The 15,153-nt window shown below is 34.9% G+C and overlaps 1 protein-coding gene and 1 pseudogene across 2 annotated transcripts; one reads left to right on the forward strand and one right to left on the reverse strand.

The window, feature by feature from the left end:
* Nucleotides 1-558: 558 nt before the first annotated feature.
* On the reverse strand, nucleotides 559-2,317 carry LOC147502163 (putative E3 ubiquitin ligase SUD1; annotated as a pseudogene). The gene is made up of 2 exons (XR_015221610.1): nucleotides 1,237-2,317; nucleotides 559-1,160 (listed from the first exon to the last, which is right to left on the reverse strand). The product of XR_015221610.1 is annotated as a putative E3 ubiquitin ligase SUD1 (transcript).
* Nucleotides 2,318-6,696: 4,379 nt separating this feature from the next.
* OEP7 (outer envelope membrane protein 7) lies at nucleotides 6,697-7,290 on the forward strand. The gene is made up of 2 exons (XM_086607120.1): nucleotides 6,697-6,827; nucleotides 6,907-7,290. Exon 2 carries the CDS (start codon nucleotides 6,920-6,922, stop codon nucleotides 7,160-7,162), a length of 243 nt encoding a protein of 80 aa, XP_086463246.1. The 5' UTR covers nucleotides 6,697-6,827; nucleotides 6,907-6,919; the 3' UTR covers nucleotides 7,163-7,290.
* Nucleotides 7,291-15,153: the final 7,863 nt, after the last annotated feature.

Here is a 15,153-nt window from a genome sequence, read left to right on the forward strand (position 1 = left end):
CAATTGCTTTCCAGCAGTAGGCGGCAGCAGCAGCACTTGCTTTCCAGCAGTAGCAACAAGGCTTAAATTAATAATATACCGACTTAAATTAATAATATACCGGTAGTACTAGAATTAAAATCTAATAAATAGAGGCAAAATCTCGAGTTTCGTGCTACAAACCACGCCTACTATTTATCTATTTGGTATCGGTAAAGTGATTCACTGTGTTACAGAACCTACAAACCTATCAAGGAGAGTTAAGAAGGAAAGACAATGCAGAAACTACAAGTCTAAATGTGCAATCAAAATCTTAAAAAAAAAGGCAATCTGTCAATACAGCTTCCATAAAATTTGCTCCATTCTTTACTAAATTGCAGCAGTCAACATCAGCTTCATTTTGAACGAAAAATTGATCAAAAACTCTGCAGTGTTATCAAATAAGTGTGCATGTGTCCATGCGAACATAAAGTAACATGTAGAAATTAAAAGCAGAAACGAAATAAGATACTTACAGTGAACGCATTTTCAACCAAATGAAAAACAGGGCCTTGCATGCCAACCCATTTCGTCAAAGGTACATCTTACGCACCATCAGCATCGTCCAAGCCATCAAACATTTGTTCGACATGAGCCTCAAGACGCGCTGCCTGCATTTCCAACCTAGCAGCAACATTCTCCGCATTTCTCCTAATTAACTGACCAGCCCCACCAATAGCATCTTCACCATTTCCAATATCAGCATTAACCTTATTATTTGCTGTCGCAGCCCTTCTCGCAGCAAGTACCCCTTCATCTTCTCTCTCACCATCCTGCCCACCTAGCTCTCGTAAATGTCTAAAATAATCCCTCAAAGAAGTAGCTCCAAGAAAAATAAAAACAATACTAGCGGACAGCAGAAACCCATGCACACAATCAGTAAGAATCACAGTAGTAGATATATGTCTCAAAAACAACTTATGAGCTTCACCAAAACTCCGCACGAAAGCCAAACGCCATATCCAAAATGTAATAAATGGTATAATCAGAAGCCAGACAGATAGCACAAAGCCAAGACGCAAGAAGAACTGCAAAATATGACAAGCTTTCATCCCAATTCCAAACACAAACTCCTGAAAAGGTAGCCTAACCGGTGCATTCTCAGCATACACTGGTGAGAATGAAAACGGATGCTTACACACCTACAAAAACATTAAATTAATTTCTAATTTATAATAGAGTGGGTAAAATAATAAAAGGTTAAAAAGGTGTACCAACCTTGCAATTTCTAGCATTGCTATGATTAAGCCACTGTAAGAGACAATCTTGATGAACATATTTAATACTACCACTACAAGCACATGGATATCTCAATGGGTTTCATCGTCCCCAGTATTTCTACATATTCTACAAACATCTTCCTCATCATCTTCGTCCTCATATTTTCTTGCCTCGGGGGTGGTGTTTTTGGACATGTTAAGAGGGTCAAACGATTCCGTGTCCATCGAATTGGTGTTATTATTTTCGGATGAAGATGGTGTCGCCATGGGAAAGATAGAGGACGAAAGTCAGAGGATTAATTGGTCAATTCAGGTAGTCTACAAACACTACCGGTATATTATTAATTTAAGTCGGTTTATCTCAAGCTTTCTCACGGCATAACAAAAGAATCAAGACATAACAGGGTATTTTCACAGACAAATTAACTAAGATGACTAATATCATATAAGAAAAAGATAATATATATTAGTATAAAAGATTAAAGGCTTAAAGCCTATTCATAACTACTCTATATATCGAACAATAGTGAACATCCATATCACGAGGAAAAAAACCATCAGTAATGCTCTTTCTTTTTTCCAATATATAAAAATGTAAAAAAATTCCACACAACAATAAAAACAATACGTAGAATAGAATGAATTTACGAACGTAGAATAGAATGAATTTACGAGTATACAAAACTTCCCACGGCAAAAAGATATGCATCAACAAGTATATTTATATGCAAACAATTTAAGAGAAGAATAAAGTAGAAATACACTAAAAAAGACTTACTTTTCGATCTCAATAAAAACCTAGCTTGTAGTACGTACGAATCGAACTGAAATAAAAATCCCTTTTCGAACTAGTTTAAGCGCGTGTCAATCAACCCCAATTAAAGTGAAGACTGTAAGATGAATTAGGAAGTGAGGGTGCGAGGGAAACTTCCATTTTTAATTGTTTCAGTAAGTATGTTGACGGTTCTATTTTTTGGCAAGTTATTAATTTTGGTTTTCTTTTTTTTTTGGTTAAATTTTTGACGGTTCAGCAAAGCCCATTGAATCCATAATAATAATTAAACAAGAAGAATGAAAAAAGGAAAGAAATTTACCTCGATTTGGAGAAGGAACTTTGATTTGAGTGAACTCTGGCAAAAGAAATATACCCATTTCAGTTTAACAAACAAATATCGGACGAAAAAACTCGAACTTGAAGCTTTAAAGCATTGACTAAATATTATGGTTTGGGGGGGAGAAAGAGAGAGCTTACAATTTCACAATAGAGCTCTTGATTCAGTGACAAAACTCACAGCTTGTTAGAACTTAGAAGTCACCCTTTTTTTATCTCTTCTGTTTCCACTAGGGTACTGGGTATAATGAGCACGAGAATGAAAAGCAGTGAGTGCAAGAATGAAAAACTACTCCGCGACGAGTTCTTGAAAATTCAAGCACTACCACTACCGTCGTGGATGCACTACACTAAAGCTCGTCTTTTATTTTACCTTAATGCCAATATACGACGAGCTTAGGCCATATAGGACGGTTCTTGCAATCCTACATAAAGGACGGTCAACACAGTCCTAATAAGGTGTCGTTATTAAGCAATTTTGGTGTAGTGAGTCTCTAAGGACAGCAGTTTAATTTAAACTAAATTGTTGAGAGAAGTCATATGTACTGCTTCAAAGCATTACAGTGGATCCCTAGTTGATCCATGGAGAAATTTAAGAGCTTGAAAATAGTTTTGTGTGTCCAATACTTGGTGAAATAGTTTTTAGGAATATAGTTTTCAGCCACAAATAAACCAGGCAATGATTCATCATTCACTAGAGAGGGAGGGGGGAAATAAAATTTATTCCTATTTAATATCAACTAAATAATAATGAAAGCAACTAAAGATCACCTGTTCAATGCAAGAAACTCAAAGCTCTATTCCATAAACTTCGTCAACCGTTTCATCCAAGAGATCTGTCACTCTATAGGTGATGGAATCTAAATAATCCACCATATAAACAAGACCGTTAATGGTGTAAACTTTCAAGGTGCTCACCACTCTACACGGATCCAAAAGTGACCGTTAGAATATGAAAACAAAGAAAGAACAGGTGGAGACAACCTCTCATTCTCAAAACAAGAGCTACCTACATTTCTTTTTGTTCAGCATGCATTTGTATAAGAGACTTCAAAGTGTGTTCTCAAATTCTTATTCAGGAAACCAGCAGTGAAATTCAACAGTTCGCTTAAATCATAAAACTAGAACTGAAAAATGAAAATATGAGTAACATACATTCCATGCTAAATTCAGTAGATTGTCAAAACAGAATTATATTTTGTGATTACCATGAATGTGTTGCCATATAGGGACTTTTAAAGTCTAATGTTATCACACATGCAATATGCAAATGGTTTATATTTTGATATAACTATAGCCACTAGCCAGGTAGTTTAAATGGTAATTTTTACTTCTTGTTCCTTAATCCATTGTCATGACTATTATAGGAATGACCGAATATCACAAGCAACAGAAGGGTAAAAAATTTAAACAAATATTGCCCTAAAAACATTACGACAGCAACATTCCTTACTAGGCATCACACACTGTTGCTTTCAGTCCATTGCCCCACTGTAATGACAAAATGGAGGGAGACAGGTGGGCCAATGTGTCAAAGCAACATAAAATGGCCTCAAAGCATTGGTGTCGTCACAATGATTTTTTCAAAGTAATTTCATTCATCTTTTTGCACTCCAAGATCATACTAATGACCAATATGTATAAATTTTGAGGAGAAGATCATCAAGGTAATTCTATAAAAACAATGGACCTATCATCTTCCTTAGATATTGCTTGGAAAATCAAACCTTCATTTCCTATACAAAGTGTGAACAAACAATCACTTTCCAAATCCCAACAAACAATCACTTTACAAATTACATTGTAAAATATCAACGCCCCACACACACACAAATTTCTATCTCTCTAATAGATTTAGTAGGCAAGTTTGAATTGAACTTAACACGAAAAACATAACTATTACCACGAGGCCTAGTAACCTTCCCCAAAATGCATTTGCAACGACTTCCATACCGCCTTATAAATATAACTCACGCTTCCCCTAATACTAACCAACTTCTTCTTCTCTATTCAATCCTTCAATCTAAATAAATGAAGCATTTTCATTGGTTGCTCTTTGATTTTGATAACAGCACAAATCGATCAGTAAATCAATCATAAATAATTCAACAATGTAGACATGGATTAGTCATTATTATTCCATCTTTTAAACACTGGCAGTAGCCACACATATCTTAATCATCCCCCCATGCTTGTAAAGTTAATTATACAGACTTTCCAAGATGCACACAAATATCAAACCGTCCACCCCTAAATGGAATGAAATGATAATTATTAAAAAAAAGAGACCTTGAGAAATCTAGCACAAATCGCATAATTTCATCAATTAAATCACATCCTATTACTCAATAAGTATTTGAATTCTTAAAACTTGTAACAGACTAAAACACAAACTGAGGGTTTAGCTAACCTTGGAATTTTCTGCACCAAATGAGTGTAAACCCAACACATTCGAGGATTTTCATGTTAGCCCCAACACGAAAATCAATTTCTCAGCACTGATTAACCAATTTTTTGAACCCTAACCCACAAACAAACTAAAATTAAAAAGAAAAATCGATCCAAATGCTATTAACTAGTAAATAGAGAGTCTCCAATCAATAGGAAAGAAAAATCGTAGCTTGAAGCCTTATAGGAAGGAGATGAAGTACACTAATCCAAGAGAAGAAGAGATAAGGAGGAAGACTACGGCTGGTGTTGATTGAATACTTTCGTCGGTGTAGAAATCATTGATGGGTTGAAGAAGTTTCAGAAAAATAAAAAAAACAGCAAGACAAAGGTTTTTGGAGGCTGGACGAAGAAGGCAAAACTTTAGTTTTGACTTTTGAGTGGCGACGGCTTCAAAGAAAATTAGATACAATTTTCCCCGTCCTAGATTAAGGACAGAAGAAGTTGTCGTCTATTTTTTGGGTCAAGGCCTGCGACGAGTTTTCTCATGTATGGGACTCAAAAGCCCGTCTTAAATTTAAGACATGAATGCATGTCTCAATAGGTCGTCCTAATTACACAATTCTGGTGTAGTGACGGCAGGAGGCAGAAATGAGTATGTATAATCTAAACACAAACGGAATTCAAGGGCTGTTAGGGGGTTGGGCAGCTAGCTTTCAAATGGATGAGGGAGAAGTAAATGTGGCAAGTCACGGGCAGACCAGCAAGCATTCGATAGAATCAAAAGAACTGCAAGCAAGCAGTAGAGCAAGGTAAGAATTTGGCAATTCGGCATGGAATCATGAGGATTAAAGCACAAAATGACTCTATGAGTGTTATTTCTTTCTTAACTAAGAAGAGTCGACATCCTTGGCAACCAGAGAAGATGCTCAGAAGCATTGACTGCACGAAGGAATTGTTTGAACATTTTAGCTTTATCCGTGCTTCTAGGGAGTCCAATAAGATAGATGATTTTTTAGCTACCAATATTCAAACAACTTATGTAGAGTTGGGACCAAGTTCTTTTCTCCGAAGATGTAAAGAAAATTACTCTTGATGATGTAAGGGGAAAACAATATGTGAGAGAGAGAGAATGTAACAAAATTATTACTTTTATTTTCTAATAAAAAGGGGTAGGGACCTCTTTAAAAACCTTGCTTACCAATAAAAAAAAAATGAAGAAAGAAATAGATCTTTCTCAAGTTTTGAATTGATTTGAGAATATTTTGCACTTGAATATACCGTTGTCCGCGCAAGAGATCAAGCCCACGCGGTTTTCGGTAAACCACGACACATCAAAATTTGGTGTTCGAAACACTACGAAACAGAGGCCTAAACTAACACCAAAGCCCTCGCGGTGTGCGCAAAACCGCGCAGTTTATCCAAAGCCGTGAGAGAGATTTGATACAACATCAAAGCAAATACCAAATTTTCGTTGATTTGGTGTTTACTTTGGTGTTTTTTCATCTTTAGGAGAAATTGTTTGATGCTAGAATAATGTCTCTCCTAAAGATGCTCTTTACTACTCTTTGAAAGAATCATTATACTTCTCAAAAGAATTAGTACAAAGGAAAACTAATTTCATATGGCAGGCCTGCTATTAATTTTTTATGCTACTGATGCATCAATTATATTTCAGTGGAGGAAGGTCAGTCAATACTCTGCCAATGGTAGGTAATGCAGCTAATGGTAGGTAACACTAGGTAATGTTGTATTACAGTTGTTAATAGTTTGATAAAAGTAAAAATAGTTCATCGTGAACTATCAATGGCGGGCTAATCGGCTAGTTATTACTTATTAGTAAAAGGGGGGTTGATGAACCCATAAATTTGGGTGCTAATACCGCCGCACATAATTATGCAAATACTAGAAAACCGAAAACATACCGACATTGTAAAGTACCGTACTGTTGATTATTCAAATTTCAACAGATATGACGATATATCACGGCATTTTATACCATGGCATCTCAAGTACTAAGAAACCCAACATAGTTTAGTCTTTAGTTTCTCTCCATTCTCACTTCTCACTCAAAACTCCCTTATTAAGCAGTAAGTTTCTCATTTTCCTTTTGGTTTAGAAACCATGAAATTTCTTTACTAATTTTGAATGTTTTAATTGTATATTTAGTCTGAAGAACAAAATGGGAAGTTCAGCAAAGGTGAATTCATTCAAGTCAGCAGTAGTTGTGTTGGGAGCACTAGCATTTGGATGGTTAACTATTGAAATTGCTTGCAAGCCCTTTCTTGAAAAAGCTCGTGATGCTATGGACAAGTCCGATCCAACTCGCGATCCTGACGACAACGAGGATGGTGTCAATTTCGGTACTAACAAATCTTCCTCGGATGAAGATTTTCAAGATTCCACTGCCATCAAACTTGAATAGAGAGTTTGGGGGTTTTCAACATTTTATGTGGTTTATTAGGGGGCTTAGTGCAAATTTTATTTTGTTATGACCTTTTTATTATTTGTATGAGATTTAGTTGCTGATGAATGTTAATTAAATATTGCAAATGGTCTTTCAAATTGCATGCTATGTGAATTATTTCAAAGTGTTGAACAGATTGCTACAATTAGAGGGTTATTAAACTGGTTTCTCCCTCCGTCCTACAACTAATTTCATAATCAGCTATTGCAGTTCATTAGGCAATCTTTGTCGTCGACTATATAAAGCAATCCAGTAAGTGACCGGCCAGGAAAGGCTGCAGTTTGCATGCGTAACTTGTATGCTGTTTTCCTTGAAAACTTAAGTTCACGTTGTGCAATCTTTCGGTACTGAAGCTCAAGTATAAAGTGCTTATTTTAGTCACTTGTAATTGTAATTTACATTTTCTTGAATGGAATAACCAAGATTGTGCAACTTGGAGCACTGTAAGTTCAGACCGAACTTGAGCATTGGTTGAATTGTCATTTTTCCCCCTAGTACTTAAGTACGTTCGATCCACGTACAAATAAATACACTCTCTCTGACTCTCTGTAGTCTGTACATATATATGGCACCATGATACCAGGTCCAAACTAAAAACTTTGGGCTGAAATGCTAATCAAGGCCAACCACTCAAACTATACGGGCCTTCTATCACCTCGAACTTACCGAATCCATTAGGCTTCGGTTATTTTGCACATCCATGAAAATCGTCCTCGAAGAGAAAACCAAGCAAACAATGATCTATCATCTATACCTGGGCCTTGAGCTTTGTTTTTGCAACAAGTCAACCATTATCAACAGCATCCAAGATTGATAGGATTTACATTTTTCTCTTACTTATACTGTTGCGATATAATTTGTATGGTTTTGCTTTGAAAACCTAATTCTGATAAGTTTTGGATCAAACTTCTAGCCATCCTTTTACAAACTCAGTTATCCAATCCCTTTATTTTTCCCGCTAAATGCCGCCCTTTATCCGATCCCTTTTAGGGGAGAATGTTTAAGACATTTGAGGTTGGCATAGGAGATTTCCAAGAGTTCCAACAGAACCAAAGATACCAGGTTTTATTCTTAATACAAGACAGAACAGATCATGCAAAAATATCTAAAGCATCTATTTAGTGAAAGCTATAACAATCAAATGATTCTCAAACAAGAGTAAATCATAAGGAAAGCACAAAAATGCTTATTGAAAATTCTCTTACATTATGACCAGTTTGATTGGTTGGAGAATGTGGAATAAAATTGAAATAGGGAACATTTCCATCTTTTTCAGTGACAACCCTAACATCAATCAATAGTATATGATACTCATTCATAGCTATAATTATTCGTTCTGATGATTTTGATCCCTGCCTTCGTGTGTTGGTTGGTTCCATTTTAATGGGCGGAAGCACACAGTTGATATTGAATGTTGTGTATGAAATTGATTACTATGAGGCAGACAGATGGTATATGAATTATACTGCTACAGGGCTTCCGTGTTAGAGTATGTGGACCAAAAAGAGAAATAGTCTCTCGTGCATGGAACAAGAGAGGAATTCATAATGGGTTGAAATAGAGGGATCTTATACCAACTAGTGGCCAATGTCTTTTTAGATAACACCCCCCACCTTGACCAAGTAATATCAGTATTACTGTATTAGTGGTCCCATAAGCGCATGTAGGCCCGGGTTTAGTGGTGGCCAAAAAATTCATTTTTGCTACAATTTCTATTTTAGTTTGCTTTTGGCCTAATGAGTATATGCCACCTGTTCAAAGCCAACAAAATAAAAAGTAGCGAAAATAGGTTCTGTTCTCAATTATTATTCTTTCTATTTTCCCCTCTCCTTCCACCTCCACTTCAAAAGTCAAAACCCACCAATCCACCACCACTCATTTTATCATTCTCTCACTAACAGTTCAATTATCAAATCTCAAGATAACTTAATTTTTTAAACAAAATTGGTTCAAAGCAAGGGTTATTAAAGTTGATTGATCTCAAGAAATTAAAGTAGTCAAAAACCGCTTCTATTCATGACGAACTCTATGTAATCAAGTACTATTCAAGTTTATTCAAACTTCAAACTAAAATCCAATTAGAATTTTTCAAGTTTTGCTTAATAATAAAAATATAATTTAATTTTGATTCTAATAAGCTTTTAATATCACAAACATGTTTCGACTGGAATATTGTATACTTTAGGGGTTGCAGTTGAAGAATCACCAAAAGAAGTGAGCTGTGGTGGGAGTGGTTTTGGAGAAGACAAAAACTAGTTCATTATCTAAAATCGTTTTATGTTATGTTGGCTACTTAGATGATTTTTGGAGGTCAGTTTGGTAACTTTATTTGGTTGGGTTTTTGTTTTTTCGAAAGTGGAACGGGGTCTGTTTTAGTTAATCACGTTGCACCTTCTCATAGGGACAGAAACAAACTATGCATACCAAAATTGCATCAAAAAGAGGGGCCTAACATTTCTTCCTCGGAGGCAAAAGTAAGAAGAATTACACTAAGTTTTGTTACAATGAAAGCTAACGTGTCTACGCATAGACTGTGCTTAAAGATAACAAAAAAATGAAATTAATATTCCTACAAATAAATGTTTATGAGAGGCTTTCCACATCAGCATAATGGAATCACGAGCACACTATGTTCTTACCAATATGGTTTTCATTGATTTGACCTGCAAAAAAAAGTTAAGTTTTTCGGGACGATGAAATTCCAAATATCTTTGTCATTACAATTGGCCTGGTTTACGCAACGCCACATCCATTATCCGGTATCTTTTTTTTTTTTTTTTTTTTTTTTTTTTGATGTTATCGAATTAAGCCAAAGAGTTTGATATATATTCCCACTCAAACGCACAAATGTGAACTGTCAGACATCTAATGGTTGAAATATATATTCCCATTTTTAAGGTATATGTCAGTTGTGTTACGCTCTTGGATATTTATCTCTTCATCAAGTTTCTAGATATTCATTATCACCTTCAACAATTGCGCTGCCATCACTAACCTTCCAAACATATAATAAGTCCATACCTTTGCTAATGTGTATATTCCCCTATATTTAACCCAAATGCCGTGTATTTTCGTTTTGAATAGACTGTGATATTTTGCAGAGTGCTCTAGTGATTACTGATTAGATCACAAAACAATGTAATTCTTTATTCTTATTAATATATTCTTACCTAGCAAAAAACAAAAATGACATTTGATTTATTTCTCTATGGAAAGGCTGTAAAAGCCTTTTAACCCGTTGAATGTTGGAATTTTAAAATAAAGGATGAATTAGTATTATCTCTCACTAGATGAGCTAATTAAGATTTTTTCTTTACTAGATGGGAAATTAAGATATCTTTTCCAAATACACACACAAAAAATACAGTAAATCCAAATAGAAGAGTCAATTCAAATAGAAGAATAGGGGACTAGGGGTGGAGGTGATATTAGTTAACTCTAGTATAAATAAGACAGCTTTTCCATTTAAATTTATCTAGTTTAAGAAAAAGCTAGATAGGGAAAGTAATAGTTTTTTGTAGTTTGGTTATAAATCACAAAATCCTCATCTACATGCAGCCTCTGAATGTGGAGACACATGGAATCTGACATATGGGAGTTGAGGAATTCACGGAAATTAAATAAAAACACTATTAGGGAAACAAAGAGAAACAGATTTCGTTGTAGTTGATCAGAATATTGTATGTCTGTATGAAAGGAAAAAGAACAAACAGGTGCACTACTAGCTCTTTCAACTTTCAGTGGTGGGGCCTTCTGCCGCTTCACAGTAACAGCCACAGTGCCCCCCGACTTAAAAGACACGTTCTCAGCTTTATATTTGTGTTGTGTGAAAAGGGATAATGTATAAATGGCTTCAAATGGTGCACGTAATTGTTTACTTGTCTTAGCCATGTTCCCTTCCTTCCGACTGCCGCTTCTCTACACTTCACATATCCTTTCTACACAGCTGTCCTATTAAATTTGGCCACATATATATCCACTTGTAATGGTGAGCGAATAGGATATTCAATTTTGTATTTTTGAAAACTTGAATTAGTCTGTCCAAGATTAAATGTTTCGTGATCACAAGGAAATTTACTTCATAAGTGACAGCTACATGCTAATTGGTTGCGCAAATTATATATGAATTTAAATTATGTCAAAAAATATAGTAGCAAACACATGAAATTTTATTCATGAGAGATTGAGAGGTGTATCGATCTAAGAATGGATTGAGTCTTCTAAGAGTAATCTATGTAGATGTGAGTGTATAAAAATAGTAGGTGTCGATTAGTAAAGTCCGTAAAATCTTTGGGTGATAATACTAGAAGTTTGAGAATTAAATCCACCAACATTAAAGAGTTACTGATCTCTTTTAAAACATATTATATATATATATAATATGTAATAATCTTAAAAATTATATATTTACATAGTAGAAATTAAGTAAATATAAGAGGTGGCGACTAACAAGCCACGTCCAATGCAGAGAGACCGAAGACGAGAACTCTGCCAAGATATATACACAAAATGAAATCAAGGCAACACATGTGTGGTCCAAGGTGAAAACTCAACAACACAGCGATATGATCAATTTTCTTCCACTTTCAATGTAATATACTTAAGACTTGAAATATGTATATATTAGATAAATAAGGCTACTTTGTTGATCAGTACTATATATGACTACTATCTAATTGCATAACAGTAAGTTAATATACAAATTAGGGTGGCGTTTCATGTATGGCATTATCTATTAAGTTCGATTATATACACAAACGACAAATCCAACCCAACATAACAGCAGATTTCTATAGTCGAAACTCAAAGAGTAGCATGTCGCCGAAATAAAGAAAAACATCAAGCTGGAAAATACAAGTTTTTTGGTCTTTAGATTCTCACACACAAACAGATAATTGTGATGTTTCTAGGTGCAGCATGCTAGTTCTCTTTATGGTCAAAGGCATTCTATCTTATAGCCTTGTTAGCACAAAGCTGGTCTCGACATATCCGGACTCCATAAAATCAGTTGACCCCTGACAATGAGTCCACTTGAAAACGCCATTGAAAAACCAGAAGCCAAATCATGAATGATGGGATGAGTTCCAAACCCATTAATTTGAAGTCTTCTCTTTATAAAAACAAAACTCATTATTGACACAGGGGAATAGATAAGATGTTTAATGCAGGATCCAGTTGATGATTTGAAGTCCCTAATAGAACCCCACTCCATACATAAGTTTACCCAAAAAAAAGGAACCCCACTTATATCATCTGAAATAGTGACAAAAACCCTAATCATAGAGTCATCAAATTCCTGCCTAACATCCCCATCAAGGACATGTTTGCAAATGACAAAACAAGAATGATGGATTGATATCAAATCTTGTATTTGATACCTGAAATCCAACAAAACAACTATTTGAAAACAGGAAAAGATGCATAATGGAAACCAATTGAGGACGTTAAGTTAAACAAAATCCACAATTGAGGCCCACCAAAAACCCACTAATAAGTGGGATATGAGCAATTCTCTCTTTTCTTTTATTTTTTTTTTCGATCAGGATATAAGCAATTCTCTATGGACATAAGATCCCGACAAATCTTTTCATTGGAGTACAAGATTGAGTACTGAATAAGCAATTCCACTAGTTTATCGCAAAACAATATAATAATAAAATAATAATAAAAAGAAAAGAAAAGAAGAAAGAATTTTAATTCTTATTACTTTTTTTTTTTTGACAACATTGAGACAAACATGAACATGGCTAAAGAGGAGCGAAGGAAACATTTGAGATGGCGAATAGCCTAGATCAATGTTTAAATACTCCACCATCGTACCATGACTCCCATAGTGGTGAATTTTCATTTGGAATAGAGAAATTTTAGAACTTACTCCAGTGTCATTAAAGCAGTCATGATTGATCGGGCTGGAGCTAACTGGGGTCACGGCCTCCTACAGGATACTGAAGTGCCCTATGCATGGGTACGAAGAAGATCAAAGTATTCAACTAATTAAGTACTAATGATTTTTTACGGTCTCTCTCAGATTTTTTTTCTTGAACTAACACTTATCTTGACCACTTAAATAAATCCCTTAATACTGTTCCTCGGCAAGATATTAATTGCCCCCAAAACCATATTGTTCTAATATAAAAGGTACTGTTAAAACAATAGTTACAAATAACAAGTTGGTGTATCAGTTTGTATGTATCCAAAACAAACAATCGATGCATGACTAGCGTTTATGCACATGGTTCGCAATAGAAGCACATGTATAATGTCTGCCCACACTTGCAACGAAAGTTTCATGCGCACGTGATCTCAGTCTAGATCCACAAACAGCAAGACAATGTAAGAAAGAACACTAACACGTACAATCCAACACACTAAGTATGGAGGCTGCAGTGAGTTAATTTTGATCCAAGTCATTTGGCCAAGTACATCCAAAAATTCCAAATTTTGGAACACTGATTGTTAGTTAACTCACTATATTCATGTCTGCTACTACGTACCAATCTCAATCACAAGGTACACATAATAATTAATCAAATGATGGAACACGCAATTGTTCACCACGAGGTTGGAGGGTTGGGATCGATGGGATTAAATTGGTTAGTAAAATTATAAGAGCATCACCAACGCATTCTTAATTATAACTTATAAGTGACTGCTATTTGATGATACAGCAACTTTCGAACCTCTTTTTATATTCATTTGCATCTACTACCCATATATACCCATCATAGCCGTCCAGAGTGCAGAATAAGACAAAATAAGCTTAATACATAATATGTATGCTTCTCTAAGGAGTGCATGGGAGAATATAAACTCCTCTAAAAATTTTCATTAGTTACCTAGAAGAAAACGGTTTACGAACGTAGCACTTTTAAGTTTTAATGCATGCATAACCTTCTTTTTTTTTTTTTTTTTTTTTTTTTTTTTTTTTTAAATTTTCCGATAATAAATGCATGCATAACCTATTATTATGTATATTAACTATGAGCAAGAATCATGATTGAAAAGAAAGAGAAAAGATATTATACGAAATCAAATCACAATGAAAATTGAAGTACATTGAATATGGCAAAGAGAACAAGCAAAAAAAAACAACCATATTATGACATGATGTACGTTAAGAAACAGTTGAATCATATGATTGAATCGAGTTTCATCAGTGATTATGAGGTTTGGCCTATCAAGGTCCATTTCACCCCCATTGGAGGTTTTGAACTTTGAAGTATTTGAGGACGCAATGCATCGTATAGGGGGAAAGTATCCACAATTCCCTTCCAGGATCTATAGGCAGGGCATAACATATCTCAGCATCATTGTGTCAAAATAATTGGTCTGAAACTTTGACAAATTTGATGAAAACAACTTTTTTTAGCTTATCAAAAAGTACGTCAAATGTGTTGGTTTTCAATGAAAATTTTGGTTTGTCAATTTATTGGGATTTCATGAGTTCCAAAAGGATATTCGATCTTCTGTATAGGCACGAGTATCGTGCATTAAATGATTTAACATGATTTAGGGAACAAAATTTCGTTTTAAACAAATAAGGGATAATTAAAAGAAAAATAAATCTACATGATTCGTAACTTGCTACAGAACCACATAAGGAACATTTCTATCAGACTGCCTAAACAGTGGGTGCTAGTACTGTAATTGGTTTCTCCAGTCATGCATTATCATATTGCAACGCATTCTTTTATCCCATCCAGTCAGTGAAGAATTTATTGTGTTCTCGACTTGCACTTTTTTCACAAACCAAATACAGCCAAAAGGTGCCTTTGATCTATTTATTCTGTTTGCTTTTACACTAATTACTAGGCAAATAGCACACACATATGTGAGTATTGAAGAATACTACATGGGTGCGAGTAAATACTTGTCCATATATGTGTTCATGCATGTGTCACCTTAGTGTCAAAACAAAAAATCAAAACAGACAAGAAGCAAAATGGGCT

Source organism: Coptis chinensis, chromosome 4 (genome assembly GCF_015680905.1).
Source record: "Coptis chinensis isolate HL-2020 chromosome 4, ASM1568090v1, whole genome shotgun sequence".
Classification (NCBI taxonomy): Eukaryota; Viridiplantae; Streptophyta; class Magnoliopsida; order Ranunculales; family Ranunculaceae; genus Coptis; species Coptis chinensis.